This window comes from Notamacropus eugenii, chromosome 3, assembly GCF_028372415.1.
Source record: "Notamacropus eugenii isolate mMacEug1 chromosome 3, mMacEug1.pri_v2, whole genome shotgun sequence".
NCBI classification, from domain to species: domain Eukaryota; kingdom Metazoa; phylum Chordata; class Mammalia; order Diprotodontia; family Macropodidae; genus Notamacropus; species Notamacropus eugenii.
This window is the reverse complement of record NC_092874.1, coordinates 395,244,130-395,271,106: the sequence shown is the minus strand read 5'-3', so window position 1 is coordinate 395,271,106 and position 26,977 is coordinate 395,244,130. Positions and strand designations below refer to the sequence as shown.

The 26,977-nt window shown below is 39.5% G+C and overlaps 1 protein-coding gene and 1 long non-coding RNA gene across 2 annotated transcripts in view; one reads left to right on the top strand and one right to left on the bottom strand.

Annotated features, from left to right (window-relative positions):
- Positions 1-19,397, bottom strand: part of LOC140497192 (uncharacterized) — a 43,470-nt gene extending 24,073 nt beyond the window's left edge. The window contains exon 1 of the long non-coding RNA XR_011964564.1: positions 18,859-19,397. This is a non-coding gene — a long non-coding RNA (uncharacterized lncRNA). The remainder of the gene's footprint in view (positions 1-18,858) is intronic.
- On the top strand, positions 18,101-26,977 carry BHLHA15 (basic helix-loop-helix family member a15). Its single transcript, XM_072597829.1, has 2 exons — positions 18,101-18,830; positions 20,546-26,977. The coding sequence occupies exon 2, from the start codon at positions 20,602-20,604 to the stop codon at positions 21,124-21,126; it is 525 nt and encodes a 174-aa protein (XP_072453930.1). The 5' UTR covers positions 18,101-18,830; positions 20,546-20,601; the 3' UTR covers positions 21,127-26,977.

Sequence of the window (26,977 nt, the reverse complement as noted above, 5' to 3'; positions counted from 1 at the left end):
TATAAAGAATTGTATGCAGTCGTGGGGAGGGAGGGGGGTAGTGGGGGGTAGATATGGGGGGGATAAAATCTCAATTGTATGGCAGTGATTGTTAAACATTAAAAAATAATTTAAAAAGTGAAAAAAAAAGCAGTGGGCTGAGAAAGACAAGAGAGGTACAAGTAAAGCGTACTAATTAACAGTGGACTGTCTGACAGCTGTAGAGGGTATGAAAAACTAAAAAGACATGTAAATGTACTATATCATAGCTGGCTACTGTATTAAATATTCATAACAATGATCCTCAGTCATCAATAAAATCTTAAATTAGAAAAAAAAATAAAGTAGCAAAATTATTTGATCAGAGATTTGCCTCTTCTTCCTAAGTATCCCACCTATTTCAATAATATCTTCTACTACCTAACACAAAACATCCTGTATAGGACATATTCACTCTGACTATCATTCATGATTTATGCTAATCTCATTTCATTAAGAGTGTGGCCAAGAGCTAGGAGGAAGAGGAGAGGGTTGTCTACACACACACACACACACACACACACACACACACGCACACACACACACACACACACGAGAAATAGAAATAAAATAGTTATAAGGTAACAGGGAGAAACTCTCATAAACCTTTCCTGAAGTTTCCTGTTCTTCCTCATTTCTCTTTTCTTTTTTCATAGTTATACCCTTTGAAATTATCTCTTAATATTCCAACTTGGTTTTCTCTCTGGCCTGTGATACATATTTGTACCATACACTTTAGTATTCAATGATACCTTGTCTTATATTCCTTTCTAATTTATGTGTGTGTGTGTGTGTGTGTGTGTGTGTGTGTGTGTGTGTTGGGCTTGTATTCTCGACAAGAGTATAACTCCTCCTGAGAGTAAGGAATAGTATATATTATTTGTATACTCTGAATAGGTGATGCAGTGGATAGAGTGCCAGACCTAGAGTCAGAAAGATCTGAGTTTAAATATGGCCTTAGACACTAACTAGCTGTGTGACCCTGGATAAGTCACTTGTTTGCCTGCTTGCAAGATGTTTACCTCAGTTTTCTCATCTGTAAAATGAGCTGGAGAAGGAAATGACAAACCATTCCAGTATCTCTGGCAAGAAAACCCCAAATGAAGTCATGAAGAGTTGGACACCATTAAAAAACAACTGAACAACTTTAGTGCCTAGAATCGAGCTGAGTGTCTAACAGATACTCAACAAATAACCTGTTGAATAAAATGACCAGAGTATGTCCTGTTCTTGAATAATCAAGAATTGTTTTAAAACTATATCAGTAAATCACATTGGAAAAGATAATGCTATCTAAAACTAGGAAGTAAGCTTTCTAAGACCAACTTAATCTATTTACTAAATGCAATTCAACAAAAATTTGATAAGGGCCTGTTTTCTATATATGCCAGGCACTGGACTAGGTGCTGGAGATTCTCAAATGGATTCATGATCTCTGTGGACATTCACAGGCTGCTCCTTCCAAATGTGCCACACCTGCCCATCCTCTGCAGCTCCTTCCCAAGTTTTCCCATAAGTTGGCCATCCAGTGTATTAGAGGCCTCCTTTGCTTTCTGCTGTCATTGTATTCAGCATGTCCATAGTCATCCCTTGACACATGGCCAGTCCATCCTTCTATCATATTTTTAACTGATGACAATTTTTACTCCAGAATCCATTTATTTTGTGTTGTCTGTTCATACCCATCATCTGCCTTTCCATGTATATTCCCATTGTTTGATATTTATTTTCATCTCTTTAAAGACCATACAAAAACAGTAAAATATTGGTATTTTCTTTTTAAAACAAATATTTGTTTTATGGTTTCTCCCATTCATTTTAATTCTTCTATGCAACATGATCAAGGTGAAAATGTATTTAATAGGAATGTATGTGTAGAACCTGTATAAGATTGCACTCTGTGTCAGGAAGGGAGGGAGGGAAAAAGGGAAGGGAGGGGAAAAAATTTAAGATGTATGGAAGTGATTGTAGGACACTGAAAACAAATAAAATAATTTTTAAAAAATAAAAAAGAGTATTATAACCTTTATAATAGGTACTGCTCATCTACTTGGTCTGTCTGCTGTGGATGGTCAGGTTATTGATATGGATCTCTTCCAGAAGTCTCTGCAATGTTTCAGAGTAATAGTAAGAGATAGAGTACTATATAGAGTACTAGAATTGACATTACCTAGCATCTTAGAGGATCTCACTGTCTACAGGTAATCCCTCTTCAATCTGAATTCTGACTGGATTTGCTTGATCAAGTGGTAAACACTTTGGCAAGCATACATCTCCTTTGTTTTGTGCCCTCCCTCATTTTTATGATCACAGGATCATTGACCAAGGGTTGTTTTTTGTTGTTGTTGAGTCATTTTTCAGTCATATCCAACTCTCAGTGACCCCACTCGGGGTTTTTTGGCAGAGGTACCAGAGTGGTTTGCTCTTTCCTTCTCCAGCTCATTTTACAGATGAGGAAACCAAGGCAGAAAGAGTTACGTGACTTGCCCAAGGTCACATAGCTGGTAAGTATCTGAGGCCAGATTTGAAATCAGGAAGATGTCTTCCTGTCTCCAGGTGAAGTGCTCTATCTACTGCACCACCTAGCTGCCCCTGTGATCCAGGCAATGAATGTTGTTACATCTTTCAAGAATAAGGGTATGGTTAATCACGTACATCAATCAAGTCAGCACACTCTACCTATAGTAAGTGATAAGATGCCCTAATAACTTAATGAAGTGAGAAGTCTTGATAAATCAAGTAAATCTTAATTATATGTTTTAATCAATCTTAGGCTTTAAACAAATTTCTTAAAGTCTTTGGAATAAAGATGATTTTGCACCAGGAGATTGGTCAGATAAGCTGAGGAAATGATCAGATCCTAGGGGTAGGAGCTTAACTATCAGGCTCCTCCAGATATTAAAGCTAGTAAATTGTCACAGTAAAAACCAGTTTAAAAAAAAAAAGAATTGTTCAGGCGAAAGGAAAGGAATAAGCATATATTTATATAGCACTTAGTGCATGCCTGGCAAAGATCATCTCATTTGATCCTCACAATCCGAGAGGCAGGTGCTGTTATTATCCACTTTACAGATGAGTCAAAATGAGGTTAAATGATTTGCCCAGGGTCACACAGCTAGTGATTGTCTGAGACTGGATTTGAACTCAGGTCTCTCGACGCCAGGCCCAGAACTCTGTATACATTGTACCTCCCAAATGCCTCCAAGGAGGCAAGGAGAAGACCTTAAAAGCTGTGAAGGATCAGAAGAAATTTGGACTTCCCACTAGTACCCTGACAGCATCCCCAAATCAGCCTTGAGAACCAAAGATTTTACTGGGTGTACATTTGTGCCTTGATCAGAAGACAACCAAAGCAGCTTTCCCATGCCTAAGGGAATTTTCTTGAATATCCCATAAAGGAAAGAAAAGGAATTCCAGCAGCCAGGAACTGTGTGTTATCCCTCTGCCACATGAATTCATGTGGCTACTTTCCCCTGATGGAAGAGGTTGTCACAGACTTTTTCAGGGTGCTTTATACCAACTGTTCTTACTTTATCACTTACAAATATCTCCTTTCTAAAGACTATTTAAGCCTGGCTAACTACAATGATTTTCACCTGATAACCATAGAGAACAGACATCAGAAAAGAGTCTAAAGCTGATAGCATTGGAGGGAGAAGGGCCTTCTTTAAAAATATATATATATATATACATTTATATGTATGTGTATATATATATATACGTGTGTGTGTGTGTGTGTGTGTGTGTGTGTGTGTGTGTGTGTGTGTGTGTGTGTATATATATATATATATATATATATATATATATATATGATTTATTTATTTATTTATTTTCAGTTCTTAACATTCACTTCCCCTGGAATTTGAATTAAAAATTTTCTCCCCATCTCTCCCCACCCCATTCACCCCTTCCTCCTGTCTGTCCTTCCTTCTATTACCAACCCTTCTTCCATTCCCCTTCCTCTCTATTTTCCTGTAGGGCAGAATAGATTTCTATATTCCATTGCCTGTGTAGCTTAATTTCCAATTGCATGCTAAAACAATTTTTAACATTCATTCTTAAAGCTTTAAGTTCCATATTCTCTCTCTCCCTCCCTACCCACCCTCATTGAGAAAACAAGCAATTCAATATAGGTCATACATGTGTAACAATGCAAAGCACTTCCATAATAGTTACGTTGTAAAAGACGAACCCTCTGGCTTATCCTGCCCTTCATTTATTCCATCCCTTCCCTTGACATCCTCCCACAATAGTATTTGCTTCTGATTATCCCTTTGCCCAATTTGCTGTTCCTTCTATTATCTTCCCTCTCTTATCCCCTTCCCCCTTGCCTTCCTGCAGGGTAAAGTAGATTTCCATATCCAATTAAGTGTGTGTTATTCCCTCCTTAAGCCAAATCCGATGAGAGTAAGGCTCAATTATTTCCTTTCATCTCCCCCCTCTTCCCCTCCATTGTAAAAACTCTTTCTTCCCTCTCTTATGTGAGATGATTTGCTATATTCTACCTCTCCCTTTCTCTTACTCTTAGTAAGATGTGCAAATTTGGGATATCCACCCCAAATATTCACACAGACTTTCTGTGCCCAACCTGTGACAGAGCATTCTGTCTTTATATTGGTCTGATCAGATACACTGAAATTTCACTTTATCATGGTGATGTCATTTTGGTCCTCTTTGAAGACAAAGGACAACAACCAACCAACTCCTAGTACATTGCATTCAACAGTAAATTTTATTTTTTTAGGTGTTCTCCCTTCATATTCAGTTCAACCTGTGCCCTCTGTCTATACATATGTGTATACACACACATACACATACACCCATGTACATATACATACCTACACATATATAATATACACATACATACATACCCATACCCACCTACATATATATATATCTGTATATATATATATATATATATATATATATATATATATATATATATATATATATATATATATATATATATATATATATTCCCTCTAACTACCCTAATACCGAAAAAGGTCTCATGACTTACAAATAACATCTTTCCATGTAGAAATATAAACAGTTCAACTTTAATGAGTTCCTTAAGGCTTCTCTTTCCTGTTTACCTTTTCATGTTTCTATTGATTCTTCTATTTGAAAGTCAAATGTTCTATTCAGCTCTGGTCTTTTCAGCAAGAATGCTTGGAAGTCCTGTATTTCATTGAATGATCATTTTTTCCCCTGAAGTATTATACTCAGTTTTGCTGGGTAGGTGATACTTGGTTTTAATCCCATCTCCTTTGACCTCTGGAATATCATATTCCAAACCCTTTGATACCTTGCTGTAGAAGCTGCTATGTTATCCTAATTTTCTTTCCACAGTAATTGAATTGTTTCTTTCTGGCTTTCAGGTAGTTCCATAATTTTTAAATTATCTCTCCTGGATCTATTTTCCAGGTCAGTTATTTTTCCAGTGAGACATTTCACATTGTCTTCTATTTTTTCATTTTTTTTTTGTTTTATTTTGTAATTTCTTGGTTCCTCATAAAGTCACTAGCTTCTATTTGCTCCATTCCAATTTTTAAAGAACTATTTTCTTCAGGGAGCTTTTGAACCTTCTTTTCCATTTGTCCCATTCTGCTAAAAAGCATTCTTCTCCTCATTGACTTTTTGGATCTCTTTTGCCATTTGGGTTAGTCTAATTTTTAAAGGTGTTATTTTCTTCAGCATTTTTTGGGTCTCCTTTAACAAGCTATTGACTCACTTTTCATGATGTTCTTGCATCTCTCTCATTTCTCTTCCCAATTTTTCCTCCACCTCTCTTACTTGATTATCAAAATCCTTTTTTGAGCTCTTCCATGGCCTAAGACCATTGCATATTTATTTTGAAGGTTTTGGACATAGAAGCCTTGACTTATGTCTTCCTCTGATGGTATGCTTTATTCTTCCCCATTTGAAAGGATGGAAGAAAATATCTTTTCACCAAGAAAGTAACCTTCTATAGTCTTATTTTTTCCCTTTTTTGGGCATTTTCCCAGCCAGTCACTTGACTTTTGAGTCCTTTGTCAAGTGGAGGGTATACTTTAGGGACCTGTAAGTTCTCCGTTCCTCCAAGGTGACACAATCAAGGGAGAGGAGTTTTCTCATCTCCTGGCCTGCACTCTGGTCTGTGAGCAGGATTCCCTCTCCACAGTCACCACCAGCTCCACCAGGCCAGTGCTCCTCTTCACCCCAGGGCTGCCACTCAGAACTGAGACCCAGATTAGATGCTTGATTCTCCCAGGGTCTTTAGGTCAGACCAGGCTCCCTTCTCACCCAGGGGAATGAGCTTTCTTACTAACCTTTGAAGCTGTCTTTGGCATTCATGGGTTGAGAAATCTGGGAACCACAGCTGCTACTGATAATTCCACTCCCTGAAGTCTCAGAGCCTAGTGTGATAGACCTTTCCTATTGATCTTCCAGGCTGTCTCGGGCTGGAAATCTCTTTCACTCTGTCGTTTTGTGGCTTCTGCTACTCTAAAATTTGTTTAGAGTCATTTTTTACAAGTATTTTATGGGCTATGGGGGTAGAACTAGAGTAGGTCTGTCCTTCTTCTCTGCCATCTTGGCTCTGCCCCTTAGTGAGTAAGAGTTACTCACAGATCCTTGAGGAGAAGTGGTAGCCAAACTCTGTAGGCCTACTCATCAGGACAAGTGGGAATTAAGATAAAGCCTCAGAGGATATATTAAACAAGAAATGTTGAAGGATTTTAATTTATGGATGGGAAATACCTTGTTGGAAGAGAGCCTTTAAAAATAGCTCAACCAAATTAGATGTGGAGTTTTTTTTCATAATCAACAAACAGTAAGTCCAGTGGGAATTTATATTCTCTACCTCCTCTAGTTAGTTATGAAATGGTAAATATATATTCTACTGTAAAATATCACTTATCTGCATCTTCCCTACTAATATCCCGATTGTGGATTCTCCTAGGAGAAAATAACCCTATCCAATTTTTTGCCAAGGCCTGTCTATTTTACCTTTGTAACATCTCTCCTATATGTCCTTTTCTCTCCTCATTCCTGGTATAGGCAGGCCCTCATTGCCTCATACCTACACTATTGCCAGCAGCCTTTTGGGTGGTCTCGATGTCACAAGTCTTTCCTTGCTATGGATCATCCTCCACTCAGTTGTCAAAGTGATCTTCCTAAAGTTTAGGTCTAATCACATCACTCACACACACACACACACACACACACACACACACACACACACACATGCACACACACTCAGTAAACTCCAGTAGCTCCCATCACCTCTACAGTTAAACATATAATCATATTCGGTATTTAAAACCCTTTATAACCTACCACACACACACACACACACACACACATACACACATACACACGTGCATGCACACACATCTTCAAGCTTTCTTGCACCTTACACCATCGCCCTCACATACTTTGTGATCCAGTCATACTGACCTCCTGTTCCTCAGACGAGACATTGCATCTGCTGACTCCTTACATTTTCTCTGGTTGTTCCCTATGCCTGGAATTCTTTCATTCCTCATTTTTGCTTCGTGGTCTTCCTGGTTTTATTTTACAATCCTTCTTAATGTTAATGCCTTCCAATTTATCCTGTGTATATCTTTTTTGTGCATAGTCGTTTGTGTGTTGTCTCAGTCAATAGACCATAAGTTCCTTGAGAGCAAAGGCTGTCTTTGGCCTTTCTTTGTATCCCCAGAGCTTAGCACAGTGCCTTGCAAGTAGTAGGCACCTAGTAAATGTTGACCGACTGACAAGTAGGCACCTAGATTGGTAGTTGATGTTTTCTCACTCATTGTTTTTCCTTTGTAATCTCAGCTGAGATTTCCACACACCCTCCCCGCCCCCAACATTAGGTATCTTCAGCTCCTTCAGTTTCCTTGTGACTTGTTCCCTTAACTCCCACACATTGGGTCATCCCCAGAGCAGTCCTATTTTATGTACCCTTGAGCCAATCTAACTACTTTTCTTATCTTTGTTCTCTTTTCTGCCTCCTTCATACGAATATCCAAGAGTTCAAAGTTAAGAGCTCAGGTTCAGTGATTTTACATTCCCTGAAGAGCTTATAAACATCTTTTGCAGACAAGTACAATAAATACCACATGCCAGACACTAGGCAAAATGCTGGGAATGAACAATCAAAACTGAAACTGTTCCTGCCTTCAGGGAGCTTATAGTTTGCACAGAAAAGTAAATATATAGTATGTGTAGGTTTTACTTATCCAAAATACCTTCCAATCGATATTCCCACTTTATCTCCACAATAGTCCTTTGAGGGTAGAAATTATTCCAGATGAGAAAAATGAGAAATTGTGATTTTTCCAAAGAAAAACAGCTTAATAAGTGGAACTGAGAATGAAACTCAGATTTTTTCCTCTTCCTTCATCAATATTTTCTTTCCATAGATCATGTCTACTGTTCAATGTCTGTGGACATTGTTGGACATTAGATTTGGCTTCCCGTATAATATTATACTTTATGTAAATGTCATTCACATGCAAAGATGACTTACTATAAATAAGGCAATTTTTCTTAGTGCCAACCTTTCCAATAATAACAGTAGGTTACATTTTGGTTACCCATACTATCTGGTATAAATGTCCCTTGTGACTGATAGCTCATGTTTATGAGGGGGCTACATCCATGGTCACAAAACAGAAAAATTAATCTTGAAGATTATATTGCTTGGAGTGATTAGTACCTTTCAGAGAGAGAGATAATTGAGTTTTCTTTGTTCAGGTTGCTCAGCTGATCTGGTGTCTGGCAGTGTCTCATTAATTATCTATTGTTGAGACATGTTTGTTTTTGATAGACAGGCTTGTTATTTGCTTTTTTTTTTTCCTTCAAGAGTCTCATATTTCTAAAATAGAAGTGAGAAAGAAGACAGGAATTGTTCGTGCAGGTAACAAAGATGTCAGGTTTAGAAGATAATTTCTGTTTTCTTGACTGGTTATTATCTTAGGTTCATAAAGTCGCAAGTGTAAGTAATTGAATCTGTTGAAAACTAAGTTGAGGAGAAGGAGGCTGAGAAAATAGTGGGGTGGGGTGGAAGTAGCACAGTAACTCAGAATTCCAATTCCAGTTCCTACTGTGAACACAGTTACCAGGAAAAGACAAGTCTCCTGCCTCCAGGGATGACAGTCTTTGAGGAGGAATCATGGGAGCAAGCCTTCTCATATAGGAAGCATGCACCAGCAAATTATACTATCCTGGGATAAAGTCCCCTTTACCCCATGCCAGTTGCAGCTCTGAGTAAAATAATCACGTTCTCCTACTCAACCTGACTCCTGTTGTATGTTGTTGCTTCCCCACCTGAATAGCCACCGAGGCCAGAAAAAAAAAAAGCATTGGCTTGTGATCAGATAGTTTAGCTTCTAATCCGTGACTAGCTGCATAACCTTAAACAAGTCATTTCATTTCTTCAGGTCTTATTACCTCATCTATTAAATAAGGAGTCTGGACCAACTGATCTTTCAACTCTAAGATTCCATAATTCTATCTCTAATATATTTTGTTGCAATTTATCTCTCTTGATCTTGAAATCAGGAAGACTCATCTTCATGGATTCAAACCTGACCTCAGAATCTTACTAGCTATGTGAACCTGGGTGAGTCACTTCATCCTGTTTGCCTCAGTTTCCTCATCTGTAAAATGAGCTGGACAAGGAAATGACAAACCACTCTAGGATTCTTGCCAGGAAAATCCCAAAATGGAGTCACTAGTCAGACAAAACTGAAAACAACTAAACAACAACAAAATCTCTTTTGATAATCTGTATTTAGGATGTTATTTTCTCTCCAACTACCATCATCTCCAACAACACACTTAACTCCTCAGCCTCCATTGTAGTAGCTAGGTATTTAAGCAGGAATTGAATTCTGATCAGCATCTGGCAAAAAAGAACACAGAGCTAGATACTGAGAAAGACACCATCTTGTAGGGCTCTGTGCATAGTAAGTAGATATTCAATTTAGTAAATATTCAATCAGCATGATGTAACAAAAAAAATGTGCAATTGATTTTATCATTCTTGCCAAAGAAATTAAATCTGATAAGCATTTATTAGGAGCCTATTATGTGTAAGGCACTGTGCTAGGCACTGGCAATAATAAAGACCAAATCAAAACACTCTCTTCCTAAGGAACTTAGATGAGATAGATCCATGATCTACAAGAAGCCTAACTCCTATGTGACATTTCTTTTTCAAGAAGAGAATTGGAAGGTGCTGGGTATGATGAACTGTAAAAAAAAAAAAATCACAAAAAATAAATTGATTGGATTTTAGTAGATAGTAAATGACTAGTCATCAATGTGAGAATCATTTCTAAATAAACTATCTGTATAAAGACAAATCATTGGGTTCTTAGAGAAAAAACCAAAATCCATACCAAATTAGAAGAGTAAAAATGAGAACTTATGTCACGCAGTTGAGAAATCTCCAACTTGACTTCTTTATGTTGACACTTTTCAAGGAAATATATGAAAACAATATATAGACATCACCATTTTCTAAGAAAGTTTAACCAGTATCAGTAAAATCCATTGCTATGACCTGACTAAAGAGTTGAGAATCCACTCTCAGCCAGCAAACATTTTATCTACTTGCCAAACTGAGAGAGATAGTCAACAAAAGTGTGTGTCTAATCTTGTCCAGTCTACCTCAGTAGCGTCCTAACTGGCTGTCCAAAATCTAGCGTTTCCCTTCTCCATTTCATCTTCCATATATCTGAAGCACAGATTAAGAATCTTCAGTGACTGTCCATTCTCTGTAGCATAAAATACAAACTTCATTGTTTGACACTTACAGCCCTTTACAACCTGGCTCAAACTCATCCTTCTTAGCTCATTACACTTTACATCCCCTCAAATCCACTACATTCCAGCCAAACCAACGTCCTTGTTATTTGCCATATGCAACATTCCATCTCCTTTCTCCACATCTTAGCTGTTCCTCATGCCTAGAATACTCTCATCACCATTTCCTAAACTCTCTAGCACCAGGTTAGTTTTAACTCAATTTACTCCTGTAAGAGGTCTTTTGCTATGCTCCCAGTCTGTTTGTGCTCCCCTCAAAATTATTTTGAATTTAATTAATATTTATTTATCTAACATGTATATACAGTTCTATTTATTTAACATGTATATACATGTTGTTTCATGTCAGTAGACTACAGGATGGCCAAAAATTGTTAGTGTAGTTTTATGTTTTGAAGACTTAAGACTGCATTTAGACTTTTGGAACACTCTTTATAAGCTTTTACACAGCAGGAACTATTTTGTTCAATCTTATTTTCCCTAGCACTTAGCATCTTACCTGGTACATAAGCAACTGATAATGTTAAATTGACAAGGGGAATGCCAGTTTAGAATATAAACTTATTTATAAAATCATGCAAAGGAGGAGGATAGAACATTAGAAGAATCTTCTCATAAAACAACGCAAGTCAATGAAGGGAAATACAAACTTATAGAAAGCTTGGGAAGAGAGTCTTCCCAAGGTCATTTGTAAATAAAATTGGAAGGGCAACAAGCAAGCAAAAAATAGAAAAGATCTATAAATATTTCTATGGCAAACACTTTCTCCTCTAATGATAAATAAATAAATAAATAAATGATGATGATGATAAATGGGCTCCCTACATTTGGACTGTGCCACTATAGTCTCAGATGTACTATATAAAGAATCAAAAATGGTACCAAAAGAAGACAGAAAAAGAAGCTGAATAAGACTGGATAAATAGATCTTTGTTTTGGAGTGGAACCAGTTTTGAGGGAATTGAAGAACTGAGTCCCAAGAAAAATAAAAAAGGAAAAGGGTACCAAATACTAGGGGAAAGAATTTCAAACTTTTAAATAATTTTACCTTCTTTTTATTGATTCCTCTTATTTTAATATCACATTCATTAACAAATACCTCTCTCCTCCCACACCTAGTGCGTAACAAATATTTTTAAAAGAGAGGGAAGAAAAAAACAGTTCAACAAAATCACTGATGCATCAACTGTGTCTGATTGTATATGCAATATTCCATAACCATAATCCTTACCTCTTCAAAAAAGGGAAGGAGGTACATTCTCTATTCTTCTCTGGGAACAAACTTGGTTGGACCTTATCATAATCATTACACGCATCAAGGCCATCCTTGAAAAAGGTTTGAGAAAAAAAAGCAAGACTTCTGGAAGCAATGTTCTACAACTGAACACATCTTTACACTTATACAATAGACTGAAAGATATAGAGAATAAAAGATTTCACTGTACTTTTTATTTGTTGACTATGAAAAAGCACTTGACTTGTAGTACAAAATGCTTCCTTAACGTTTTTCTCGCTAACAAGGCTTCTCCCAAATATATGTCAAATTATACAAGATTCCTTGAAAGATATAACAGAGATAACTTTGACTGATATCAAATGAAGCATAAAACAAACTTTCCCCCAATTTTATACCTTCTATACTTATTTTGAATGGAATTTCTATTTCTGACTTTTCCTGCTGGTTTTTATTGGTACTAAAGAAGAATGCTGATGATTTTTGTGTATTGTTTTTATGTCCTGCAACTTTGTTAAAGTTATTGTTTCAATTAATTTTTACTTGACTCTTTAGGTTTTGCTAAGTAAATCATCATATCATCTGCAAAAATCAATCATTTCATTTCTTGCCTGCCTGTGCTTATTTGCTGAATTTCTCTCTCTTTTTTTTCTTGTTACTATAGCTAGAATTTGTAGGACTATGTTAAATAGTAGTGGAGATAAAGAACATCATTGCTTTATCTCTTTTCTTATTGGAAAGGCCTCTAATGTTTCTCCTTTACATATAATATTGCCTCTTGAATTTACTATTTACTATATTAAGGAAAAGTCCATTTATTCCTATGCTTTCTAGTGTTTTTAATAGTAATGAGTGTTGAATTTTGTCAAAAGATTTTTTAAAATATCTTTGATATAATTACATGGGTTTTATTGTTTATATTAGTAACATGGTTTGTTATATTTATATATATTTATATTCTTCTTTATTTTAAACCAACTCTGCATTCCTATTTTAAATCCATCCTGGTCAGTATGTATAATCTTTCTAATGTGTTATTAAAATTGCTTATATGGCATTTGAATCCTGTTCTTTTTTTTTTTTCTTATGTAATATTGGAATTGTTATTTGAATGTTTGATAGAATTCACTTGTAATTATATCTGATTCTATAACTTTTTCCTTTAGAAGTTAATTTATGATTTGTTCAATTTCTTTTTCTGAAATTAGGCTATTTGAGTCTATTCTTTTGTCAATTTGGTTATTTTATATTTTTCAAAGAATTAGTTCATTTTCTGTGTTATCAGTTTTGTTAGCATGTGTTTGGGTGAAATAGTTTGATAACTTCTTTTATTTCCTCTTCAATTGTTGTGAAATTGTCTTTACCATTTTTAACATGAACATTTTGATTTTCCTTTCCCTTTTATTAGAAATGAAATTAGCTAATAGTTTATTTATTTTATTAGTTTAAAAAAAAGCTCCTTGTTTTAGTTATCATTTCAATGTTCTTTTTCTGCTTTAAATTTTACTTCTTTATTTTCAAAATTTCTACTTTGCTACTGAATTTGGGGATCTTTTACTTGCTAATGTTTTAGTTCTTTTAAGTTCCATGCCCAATTTATTGTCCTGTTCTTCTCTTAATGAAAATATTTGGATATAAAAATTTTCCCCTAAGAACTGCTTTAGTTGCATCCCATAAGTTTTGGTTTTGTTATCTCATTATTGTCATTTTCTTTAATGAAATTTTCTATTTTTTCTATAATTTGTTCTTTGATACACTAATTTTGTAGAATTATGGTCACCAAATACTTTTTAATCTTTCCTTAAAGTCTCTTTCTGGAATCTAGTTATTATTGTAAGCAATAAGTAATACATTTAGTATTTCTGCCTTTCTATATTTTAATGATCTTTTTATACCCTAATACATGACCAGTGTTTATAAAGGTGCTATGAACAGTTGAGAAGTATGTAAATTACTTTTTATTCCCACTCAGAAATCACCAGACATTTATCATCTCTAATATTTTTCAGTTTCTATTCAATTTCTTAACTTCTTTCTTGTCCACCTTTAGGTTAGATTTGTCTAAGTCTGAAAGAGATACATTGAGGTCCTTCACTATTGAAGTTTTACTATCTATTTCTCCTTCCAATTGGATCAACTTTTCCTTTATGTAGATGCATTTTTTGGTATGTATATGTTAAATATTGATATTGATTCATTTTCTATGGTGCTATTAGGCATAATATAGTTTCCCTGCTTATCTCTTTTTATCATGTCTATATTTACTGTAGCTTTATCTGAAATCACAATTGCTATCCCTACTTTTTTGAGTTCACCTAAAGCATTATAGATTTTGTTCTAGTCTCTCATTTTAATTCTTTGCGAATCTTTACATATCAAATGTGTATCTTGTAAACCACATATTATTTGATTCTGTTTTCTAATCCATTTTCTGTCCTATTCTGTTTTGTGCACGAATTCATCCTATCCACATTCACAGTTAGTTGTGTATTTCCATTTATCCTATCCTGTTATACTTTTCCCCTCTTTTTGCTCCTAGCCAACCCCCTCCTCACAAACAAAATTTTATAAATTTACAAGTCATTTTACAAATAAAAAAGGTGGTAAAAGAGAGAAAGTTTGCTTGACCTCTGTGATCTATAAATGTTATAGCCTACTCCCCTTCCGTGGCCCTTCTTCTCTTCTTACTCCACCTTTGGTCCCAGATTTTCATACTTTCTTCCTTTCTTTTAATCCTTTCTTGACCATATTCTGTTTGCACAATAGGTCTAATAATGTTTATACCACCTACCTCACAGGATGTCTGTGAGAAAATCATTTTGCCAGTGTGGATTATTATAAAGTGAAAATGAGCTATTTTTATATGGATTGTGGAGGTCAGAATATGTTTAATTTAGAAGTGACACTTCAGCAATCACTGCTATTTTTGGTTTCCAAAAAGGTAACTATGAAAATTGCAATGAAAATATAGTACTTTTTTGACCAAAATGGTATTTTCTTTTAAAAATATTATTTAATTTTTAACATAAAAAAAATGAGTTCCAAATTCTCTCCCTCCCTCCAAGCAGAAATCAAGCAAATGTTTCCAAATGTGAAATATTCCAAATGTGAAATCATGCAAAACTTATTTATATATTAGCCCGAACACATAAAATTTTTAAGTGCAAAATGGAATTTGGTTTATCTTTTCCTGATGCTGTCAATGAAGGTAGAATGTTCCTACAGAAACATCATCATCACAAGTTGTACTCAAAGTCTTACGTGGGAAAGAAGTTGTGATATGTACAAACATGGTGATAGAAGAAAGTCTGGCTCTTCAAGACCTGGATTTGAGCCTGCTTTGTGTTTTAATGTTTAATTGAAAACAGGTTCTTCTCCTTCAAATAGCACTCAATGTGGCTTAAGTTGGAGGTAATCCAACATTCTGTCATTCAACAGCAATGACAACAAATTTTTAACCAATCTATCTTTTTGAGTTCTTAACTCCCAGTCTGGGATTGGAGATGAGAGATGGAATCAAGAGAGAGAAAAGAAAGACAGATGAGGAAGGGCAGGGCTTGACTGGCAGATAACAATGAAAAGCGTCCAAATAAAGCACTTTTCATCAATCCATATGTTCCATTACTGAACACATTGTAGGAAGAGCAAGGAAAGAAATCAAACCACAAAATATATGTTGGTTTAATTATTTAGGCCAGGAACTCATAATTATCAGCTGCCAATAACAAGTGTCCCTAAAGACTTCTAAGTCTGATGGACAGCAAACAGATGGACACAGACCATGTATCATTTTCAGTTCTCTGATTGGAGTTGTGTTTAAATAAGATAACAGACTCAAGCAATACTAAGAAGATGACTGGAGAGCTTCCTGAAACTGGCTGCCTTACAAAGGCCCCATTTTTCCAACAATGAGCTATTTTGAAACAATTTCAACTTTTCTTCCATCTCAGGTACTGTGGATCATAGAGGGAAATCACTTTCCCAAAAGGGAGTGTTTCTACAGTGCCTGAGTTGGCATTCAAAAGGACCTTCCCAATGGGGAATCCAAAGCTTCCTTCTGCGTATCTGGTTCCCAAATTCATTTCCCCATAGTGTTTCTTTGCCCCTTCTTTTCCATGTTCTTTGGAGAAGGGGAAGGAAATGCTGTTTGCAGGGTGTCCTGTCCTGGATACACACACACACACACACACACACACACACACACACACACATGCATGTGTAATATATTTTTCACACATATGCCACACATATATAACTACCACCAAGGTGGCTGACTGACGATATTTCAAACTAATCTTTTCTACTGAGATCTCTGCTGTAGAGATTGGCAATGTTATTGTTCAGTTGTTTCCGACTCTTCATGACCCCATTTGGGACTTTCTCTGCAGAGTTACTGGAGTGATTTGCCATTTCCTTCTCCAGCTCATTTTACAGGCAAGGAAACTGAGGCAAATAGGGTTTAGTGACTTGCCCAGGGTCACACAACTAGTAAGTATCTGAGGCTAGATTTGAACTCAGGTCTTCCAGACTCCAGGTCTAACACTGTTTGACCCAGCAACCCCAGAACAGGATACCTTCTTCAGTCAGGAAGACCTGTGTTCAAGTTCTGCCTTTGGCAATATTGATTACATGGGGGAGGTATGATTCAGTGGAAAGTCAGGCAGTCAACAAGCATTTAATAAACATTTACCACATGCCAGGCCCTATACTAAGCAGGAGATGCAAATACAAGAACAACAAAAGCTCTCAAGTAGCTTACATTGCCAGGTAGGAAGACAATGAAGAGAACTGAAGATTCTCTGGATAGCCACCCAGGCATAGTGGTGAATTCTGGAGTGTCAGAAGGAGAGACTGGGAAGGAAAGCTGGGTGGGCCAGATCTGGAGCACCTGGAAGGAACTCATCCAAGGGAGACAGAGGACACAGAAAGGAAGGACTGTTCCCAAGTGAGAAGGCAGCAGATGTATGATGGCAAAGTCCCAAGAGTCAGAAGTAGAGGTGGGAGGGAAAAGAGTAATGGTTATACAGTCAGAGGCCCTGGGTTCAAATCCCAACTTTTGATGCTTACTACCCATGTAACCTTGGGCAAGTCACTTAGTTTTCCTGGGTCTCAGTTTCCTCATCTGTAAAATGACACCGAAGTTCCTTCCAGCTCTAGCTATTAAATAGTTGTGTGAACCCGGGCAGACATAAATGGCAGAAGAAATGCAGATCTGTACAGAGATGGGGAGTTCCCTCTTTGGAAGGTCCCAATGCCAATAAAATCACAGATCCGGGTCCAAAAAAAAAAAAAAAAAAGAAATTTATGTAGTCTCTAAAGAGTCTTTTTCTTTTACCTTTTTTTCTTTCTGCCTCTATGTTTCAGATCTGTTGTGAATTTAGTCCATTTAATCCATTTCCCCCCAAGGTTTTTCTTCATTTTTTTTTCTTCTCAGACTCAGCTTTTCTTCACTTTTTTAAAAAACCTTTTTCTATTAATAGTCTCCTCCTAGACCTAAGAGAAGACAAAAACATCTAGTTGTGAAACTGCCTGCTCCGGATACCCCTACTAGGTCTATACCCCACAGAGTTCAATGAAAGAGAAGGACCCACGTGTACAAAAATATATATAGCTGCTCTTGTTGTGGTGGCAAAGTACTGGAAACTAAGGGGGAAGGGCATCAGTTGGGGAAGTGGCCGAACAAATTCTGTATGAACGTACGTATGTCAATGAATGTGTGAATACGAATGTAGAAGAATACCACCGTGCGGTAAGAAAAGAAGCAAGGGGCAGTGCTGGAGAAGCCTACAATGACTCCTACTAACTGATGTAGAAACAAGGGTGCAGAACCAAGAGGACAATTCTACAACACCGGCAACCTTGCGAAGACTACGACCTCTGAGAGCCTTGAGCGATGACCTGACCAGCCTCTGGCCAGGAGACGGGGGATGCTCCAGACCCGAGGTGATCCATCCCGGCTGCGGAATGGGACGTACGCTCTAGGTCGGGATCAGCTGAACTTCACGTACAAATGTTACAGGGATTATTTTTTTCCCAATGGGAAGGGGTGAGAGGTGGGAAAGAGAAAGAAAATCAATATCTGTTCATTGAAAATTTTTCGAGAGAGTCATGCCAGTCCACCCCGAGGTGGCCCAGCCGGTCAGGTAACGGCTTGGGACTGGGTTTCCTCCTTAAGCTCCTCCAGACAATGCTGGTTCTGTTCCTACCCCTGCCTCGGGGCTGCTGGACCTCCCTCCCTCCCCCCACCTCAGGCTTGGGGTGGGGTGGGGAGGGGGAGAAGCCCGACCCCCCTGGCAGTCTCTGTCTCTTCCTCTCCCCCACCATCCTCCAGCCTAAAGGGTTCCCCCCCTCCCTTTTAAGAGCAAGGGAGATTGGGGACAGACCCCTCCCACTCCTGTCCCACCCCTCGACCCCAACTCCCGCCTCCTCTCCCTCCAGCTGTCCCCCCCAGCAGACTTCCTCCTCCTCCTCCTCCTCCTCCTCCTCCTCCTCCTCCTCCTCCTCCTCCTCCTCCTCCTCCTTCTCCTTCTCCTCCTCTCCCCTCCACTTCTCTCCAGCATCCCCCAACCTTTCCCCTCCCATGCCACCCCACCCCCCCGCTCATTTACATCCCGGAGTCTCTGGCCCAGCCCTGCCCCGCCCCGCCAGGGCCAGAACTAAAGCGACGTGTCCTTGTCCCCGGTGGGCAGCCCGAGCCCGCTGGCCCCGCACACCTGTCCCGGCCAAGCACCTGTCCCAGCCCCGCGTCTCGGACCTGCAGGTAAAGGGGCGGGCGCGGGGGCACCAACCTGGCATGAGAGGTGGGGGTGGGAGGGGTGGCTGTCCTTGTCCTGGCACTTGTGGATGGGCGCACCGGAGCAGGGAACGGTGAGCCGGGGGCTTTCGGAGTTAGCGCCTCTCGCTTCTATTGCGTTTCCTTCTCTCTGCCGCTGACCCTGGCTGGGCACTTGCAAGGGCTCCCCTCCCATCCCCCTGCCCATGGCTGTGGGTCACGGAGGGAGAAGACAGGGTCCCCCCTCGCCAGCAGCTGTCTGGGGGAGTTCGTGCTCCTGAGCCAAGTGTCCGGGATTTACTGTTTGGAGACGGGAGGGCTGAGCGGGGTGGGCGACGGTGGTACGTCCTGGCAGGTCTGTGAGGTGGGGTCGGGAGGCTGGGGCCAGGAGCTGCCTGTCCAGCTGAGCCATTGAATGTCTTGGCTCCTCTCCCTTGGAACTTCTGCCCCCTAATGTCTAAAACCTTCCTGGCTGGCCCGCTGTCGTCAGAGCTACTGTGGCATTCTTCCTCTTCCTCTGTCTTTGTGGTTTGCCTTGGCATGTTTAGGAGGACCAGGGCTTAAAGGAGGGGAGGGGGTTCTTTGTATGTGCTTTCACGTGGGAACATGGGGGAATGAGATGATGTGTCTGGGACACAGAGATTTGGGGACAGTGACTTCCCTTTGAGGTCAGCAGTCAGTGGACTTCAGAAATGTCAGCTTCAGGGATGAATATCCAGGGTTTAAAGAAAGTGAGACATGGATGACCTCTATCAGATTGCTGGCTGTCTGGGGGGGGGGGGGGGGGGGGGGGGAGGGGGGTGAGGGGAGAGGAGCAAGAAGGAAGGAGAAGGGAAGTGAGGGAGGGAGAAAAATTTGTAACTCAAAATCTTACCGAAAAAACGAAGGCTGAAAATTGTCTTTACATTTAATTGGAAAAAACAAAATACAATTTACATTTTTTTTTAAAGTGAAAACTCAGGGCATCTTGTCTTGGAGAGGGCAAAAAGGTGAAAGTCACATAGAACCAAAAGAGGTCCTACAGAACAAAGGTACTGAGAGGCAAGCCGCACTGATCTCATTGAATAAATCTTTAAAATTTCCATAATCTCTCTCTCTCTCTCTGTCTCTGTCTCTGTCTCTGTCTCTGTCTCTCTGTCTCTGTCTCTGTCTCTCTCTCTCTCTCTCTGTCTCTGTCTCTGTCTCTGTCTCTGTCTCTCTCTCTCTGTCTCTGTCTCTGTCTCTGTCTCTGTCTCTCTCTCTGTCTCTGTCTCTGTCTCTGTCTCTGTCTCTCTCTCTCTCTCTCTCTCTCTCTGTCTCTCTCTCTCTCTCTAGTGATTATGGAAATTTTTAATTTATACATACATTTATATATACATAATATACATATACATATACATATACATACATACATATTAAGCACTTGTTATATGTAAACACTGTGCTAAGCGCTTGAGACACAAAAGAAAAAGCAGTTACAGTCATCGTGGCAGACAACATATTAGCACAATCACAACAAATAGAGAGTAGATAGAATGTAGAAGAAAAGGCATTAAAAATGAAAGAGATCAGTTATTGGCTTCTCCATGCCTTTCCAATGGCGTTGAGCCCTCCTTGACAAGTGTGGTCATTCAGTCCAATGCTGTGAACCGTCGGTGTCTTATTGCTAACAACTCATTCATGACTGGTGCCCAAAGATTTTTAAAAAGCCCTTTTATTTTTAGGAGGAAAAACAAATTGAAGATAAGCTTGGTTGCCATTTCCCATCTTCTACTGAAATATGAAAACCAAAAACAAACCCACGAAGCGAAGAATTTTGGCTGACAAAGAGACATTTCATGGTGAGCCAACATCCAGTAAAGAGGACCTGGAGAAATGTTTGAGGAGCAGGGACAGGCGGAAGGGGGAGAAGGCTGAGGGCAGCAAGGTGGGCACTGCCAGGAAGAAGTCCTCCTCAGGCAGCCGGGAAAGCAATTTGAGGAGGCTGGAGAGTAACGAGAGGGAGAGGCAGCGGATGCACAAACTCAACAATGCCTTCCAGGCCTTGCGAGAAGTCATCCCCCACGTCAGGGCAGAGAAGAAACTCTCCAAAATTGAGACCCTCACTCTGGCCAAAAACTATATCAAATGTCTGACCTCCACCATCCTCAACATGTCCAATGGTTGTCTCCCTCCCCTGGAAGGGGAAGGATCTGCTCACAGCTCGAAATTCTACCAGCACTATCAGCAGCGAGGAGATGAGGAAGGCCAAGAGCACCTAAAGAAGTACTCCACCCAGATCCACAGTTTTCGGGAAGGGAGCTAGAGGGACCTCCTCTCTCTGGACCGACATCATGACATCTTCAGGCAAGGAGTAATGGACTCCGAAAAGATGGAACGGGGCCATCACCCTTCTTTTCTCGTCTGTTACTTTTTGGCCAACATCTCAAATGATCATGCACCGACTATGGGGTAATTTTTTTTTCCCCATACAGGAGTAAAAGTGGTTCATCTTCCTTCTAAAAAAATAGTCAATTACTACTGAGAAAAACTTGAACTGACAGCCCCTTGCTCAATCACAGTCCCCAGAGGGCATTTTCCACCCCTCAGCCTCAGGCACACTGTGACTCTAGACTCCCCTTAGTCTCTAGACATCTGGGTGTCCTCAGACAGGTGTCCAAGACCTGACTCTTGTGTCATCCTCCCTGAGGGAGAGGAAATGGAAACAGAGTTGGCTCAGCTGTAGCTTGTAGTGACCTGAGTGGTGCATTATTCCCATAAACATTCTGACCTTTGTAACTGAATCATTTCTGAACCCTCTCTTGTATGACAGATAATCTTCTAAGAGATTTTTTTTTTTGTAAATATCGCCAACTAAAGTTGAAGACTCAATCTACATTTTTGCAATGAATTTTTTTTTGATCAGGAACTGTGATTGATTTATGTAGGGAACTCCACTAATGCAAATAATAACTTCATAATTCAGTACCTTATAGTGTTAGTGACTTGACCACAGTCACACAGTTAGTATATGTCAGATATGAGAAATGAATCCATTTTCCTAACTCCAAAGCCAACCCTTTACTCACAATCAAATATCATCCTATGATTATTGGTGTGTTATAGTATTTGAGTTCTGGAAGGGACTTTCATAATTATTTAATTCAATTCTCCCATTTTGCAGGTAAGGAAACTTGAAGATTAGACCTGTAAAAGGCTCACCTGTCAAGAATATAGCAATGTGGGGTTATAGGTTTTTGCTTCTAACTGATCAGTAATGAAATAGAAAACTTTTAAAACTCCAGAGCAGGAGCTCTTAGCCATTTTAATGTGATTGACCCCCTTTGGCAGTCTAGTGAAGCCTGTGAACCCCTTATCAGAAGAATGTTTTTTCAATAATTGAAGGAAATGCTAAATTCTAGTTAGAAGGTAGAAAAAATAAAGCAATTTCCCCCCCATCCAAGTTCACCTTCCTGCAATCTATCTAAAGACATCTTTGGGGTCTTCTGATGCCAAGTTAAAAACTTGTTCTAGAGGGAGTTTTGATAGGAAGGCAGGTTTTATATATTTTTTTATTCTTATGGTTTTCTAAAAGAATGTCTCCTGGAAAAAGAAAGTTGGAATCAATCCCGCAAGTCTGTGAAACACACTGTTGGTGAGATCTGTGCTGAAATTCTTGCAATTATCTAGACAGAAAAATCATTGGACAGTGCCTTCTGTACTTGGTACAAAAAGCATATTTTATGCGGGATGGGGGAGAAAATCCTCTAGGTCCTGGGCACTAAGTGCTAGCATACAGACCTTAAATGTTTTAAAGTTTCTTCTTCATGTGCATCCATCCTTGCAGAAGAAAAATCTGTTGTTTTTATTCATGCAGAAATGCTGGCTTTCCCTTGTAGTCAGATTGTCCTGTTCTCCCAGGGTCTCAGAGTTTGCCAAGCTCTATTCTGCTACCTTTTCTGGTTGGGATGAACTCGACCAACAATTCTTCGAATAGTTGTTTGTGTATTGTGCATTGTTCCAGCTGCACACTTCCCCCATCCGCAGCTGCACACTTCCCCTGACCCCCTCCCACTCCCAGATGGGTATCAAGTTGAGTAAAAGGTTGGGTAAGAGGGGACATGGTCCTTTTATTCATTTGACTCCTGTAGAGGTCCTGGTGGGCTGCCCTGGAACTGAGAACCAGGCCATACAAGCAAGGATCATTGTTTATTCCTTAGATACATTTCCTTGTGTTTCATAGGAGAGGGAGGTGGTGAACTTAGAGACAGGAGGGGTGGCACAGGGGTGCTTTAGTCTAATGAAAACAATAGTATTTCTTGCATAGGAGAGAAAAACATAAGATTGTGCCTTCTGCTTGGCACATAGAGGACTCCATTAATACTACATGCTTGTACAATGAGAGCTAAGATTCTTGATATGATTCCCTTTGGAAGGACAGAGGAAGATCTTCAGGAGAATTTAGGAGAATTGAAAAGCTTCTGGGAGCCTATGCATGAGGAAAGCTGATAAATGTTAAAATGTTATTTAATTGCGTTACAGTATAATTATGTAATGCGACATGTGATCACTGAGTGCTCTTTGCAATGATCAGGAAAATGTGCTGGGACTTTCAGATTGCTGGTTAAAGTCGGAAACTTTAAATACAATTCTAGATCTTTTGGGGGCAGCTAGGTGGTGCAGTGGATAACACATAGGGCCAGGAGTCAGGAAAATCTGATTTCAAATCTGGCCTCAGACATTTACCAGCTGTCTGACTCTGGGCAAGTCACTTAACCCTATTTGCCTCAGTTTCCTTATCTGTAAAACGAGCTGGAGAAGGAAATGACAAACCACTCCAGTACTGTTAGAAAACCCCAAATGGAGTCACCAAGTCTCACAGGAGTGAAACAACTGGACAATAAAAGAACTGTTTTATGATGCTTTTGGTAGGGGGCTAGAAGCAGGGTGTGTAGGGTGCATGTCCTACACACAGTCTCTTTCTAGTGCCCTGCTAAAAAGCATTGTTTTCAGTTCCTTGATGACAGAAACTAATAGCTACTTGACCATGAGCAAATCAACAACCTCTTAGCTCAGACAACTCTCTTTCCAAGAGAGTTAAAGAGAGCACATCATACTTAAAAATCACAGGTCCTGGGTGTATTGACTCATTTTCAAGAAACTGTTTTGTCTAGAGCGAAATTATGCCATTTGGACACTCAGTAGTATTTTGTTACTATTTCTAGTTAACACCCTGTTGGCTGTCTACCAGACAATTCTTCCCAATTTCCCTTTCTTCCCACTGGCCTGGCCCTTGGGGGGAAACTTAACAGAGTGAATGAAGCTTAGAGTCTGGGAGCTAGGTTCAAATGTTGCTTCAGATACACAGATTGTTGTGTGATCTTGGGCCAATTCACAGCCTCTCTGAATCTCCATTGATCTGGTGTAAAATTTATATTAATTTCACATTTACATGGCCCTTTGAGGTTTCCAAAGTACTTTCCTCACAACTACCTGTCAGGTAGTTAATTAACTATTGTTAAACCTGTCTTTCAGGAGAGGAAATTGACCTAGAGAAGTTTAACAATTTGCCTCTGATCACACAGCTAACATTTGAGGCAGGATCTGGTCTGATCCCAAGGCTAGCACATGGTTTCTGTCATCAAGGCTAGCACTCTGTCCCCTACATCACCTTCCTGCCTCCTGGGGTTATTGCAAAGAAAGCCCTTTCAAGAAAGAAGTTACTTTGGAAATGAGTCCAATAATCTCATTCCACAGAGGAGCAAACTGAGGACCAGAGAGATTGACTTGCTCCAGATAAATGTGCCATTTTATAGACAGAATCTGAGTTAAAAAGGTCTTAAAAAAAAAAACCCAGATATTCATTTATATAATGTTTTAGAGGGAGAAAAGAGCTTAACTCTCAACACATCTTTCTTCCTTTTATTTTCCTACACACACACACACACACACACACACACACACACACACACACACACACACACACACACACACACACACGGTGCCCCAAAGTCTGACCAGGGCAAAGTCGAAGAGACAGAAGAAGATGGAGTGTTGGGTGTGAAGAATTTAGAGAAAAGGCCGGTCTTGGTAGGATTGCAGAGTACAGGAAGAGAGTTCATATACAGTGAGACCAGAGATGGGTTTGGAGCAAGGTGGGGAAGGGTTTTAAAAACTGACCTAGGAGTTTATATTTTAATCTACAGGCAATAGGAAGCTAGTGAAGTTTGTGGGCCGGTGAGTAACATGGTCAGATCCGCACTTAAAGCAGGCTAGGAATCTTGACACTTGGGACTAGGAGAATTCGAATTTCTTGTCTGAGTGCTTAGTTGTATTATATGTTACCATATTTTTTTTTCCATAAACTGCAAAAAAAATTTTTTTTCAAAGCTTTGAGAAAAATGAGACAGGATTCGCTCCAAACATTCATCTCTTCCACTCCATTTCCCCACTCTTAAAAAGGACCTTGGGATAGAGGATCTGGAATCTTTCTGTGTGGGACTAGTATTTTTGCTGCAATTTCAAGCACTGTCTGCACAAATAGGAAAATGATGGTGGGATGAGTCAGTCTCCCTGCTGCTCTGGAGCCCAGGATGCCCCTGAGACGGTTTCCAAGAGTGAAGATTTCCTTACGGTGCCATAGTCAGTCTTTCCAAACTCACCTTGCAGGGCTGGGCACAGGAGTGAGAAGCGGCTGCTGTTGTTCTAACTAGCTTTTTTGGACTCAGGCAATTCTTAGGGCAAAGAGAGGCATTATGAAATATCAAAGGGTTTGTTTGGCAAACGGCCCTGTTGACATAAAAAAGGCATGAAACAGCAGTGTCCGGCACCCCAAGGTACAGATAATGCCTTTGAGTTTGAGTCTTAACTCTGCAGATCAAATACCGGTCACAGGAACTTGCTGTAACAGTCCTCCTCGCCCCAACTCATATCTCTTACAAAGCCAAATGCAGAGGTGCAATCTGTGGGCGTTTCTGATATTCCCATAATAATGCTGTTTAGTCAAACAGAGGCAGGATGATCTGCGGTAGTTCAGGAGATACGGTTTTAGTTCCAGCTTGACTGTTTTTACTGTGTATGATACAGGTAGCTCTGTGTGTGCGTATGTACACACACACACACACACACACACACACAGACGTATCAGCACCGGCCCAACAACTAAGAGAGCTGCCTGGGGCATTGAGAAATTAAATGACAACATGACTTCATAGGAGCATAGATTTAGAGCTAGAAGTGATTCTCATTTTACAGATGAGGAAACTGAGGTTGTGTCCTGCTCTGGGTCACACAGCTAGTAAGTGTCTCATTTGGGATTTGAATCTAGGTCTTCCTGACTCCAACACTATCCACTGAACCACACTATACTGGTACATGAGGGAAGAGAACTTACCTTTCTCTGCCTAGTTCCTCATCTTTCAGATGGGGGAGTGATAATACTTGTTCTACCTACCTCCCAGGGTGATTGTGAGGCCCAAGTGAGTTAGAGTGGATGTGAAAGCACTTTGAAAACCATTAAGCGTGCTATACAAAAGTAAGGTAGATAATGGAGTTCTTTGTCCATGCAGAAACAAAGGTGTGTCATAGTATTATACAAGTATTTTGAGTTTCTGTAGATGGGCCTTGGATGAGAAGCCATGTTGCCCCCTGATGTATAAGGTTTTCTTCTTTTGCATCTTATGTGTGGTTTATTCAAGTTACACTCTAAACGCAATTCTTAGTTTCCCCATAAATAGCATCAAGCAAATTTGCTGTTGGATGTATTCAGATTTTCACTCAAGATATGAATGGGATGGGAAAGGAGGATCTAACTGAGATCTTAAGACTAGCAGGGCTTTAAAAGAACTCTTTTGACTGCTGGGTTGCTTTTTGAAAATGTATTTGGATGGGGGAGCATGCCAGTTCAGGATTTTGTGTGGCCAGTTCTGGAAAGGGTTGGACTGCCCAGAGTAAACGCATTTTGTGGTCAGTGGGACCACTTTGTTCTGCCTGCCAAGGACACCTCTATGGTGGGTGTCGCCATTGTGCTGGATTTTGAAATGCATGTTTCCAGAACAAGAACTTTGAAATCCATCACTGCTGTGAAACCCAAAGGCCTGATGGACAGTGGAAAGTACTGCTTCCCTAAGTAGTAAATTCTGTATTGGATGCAATAAATTCAGCTACTTGTGCTCACA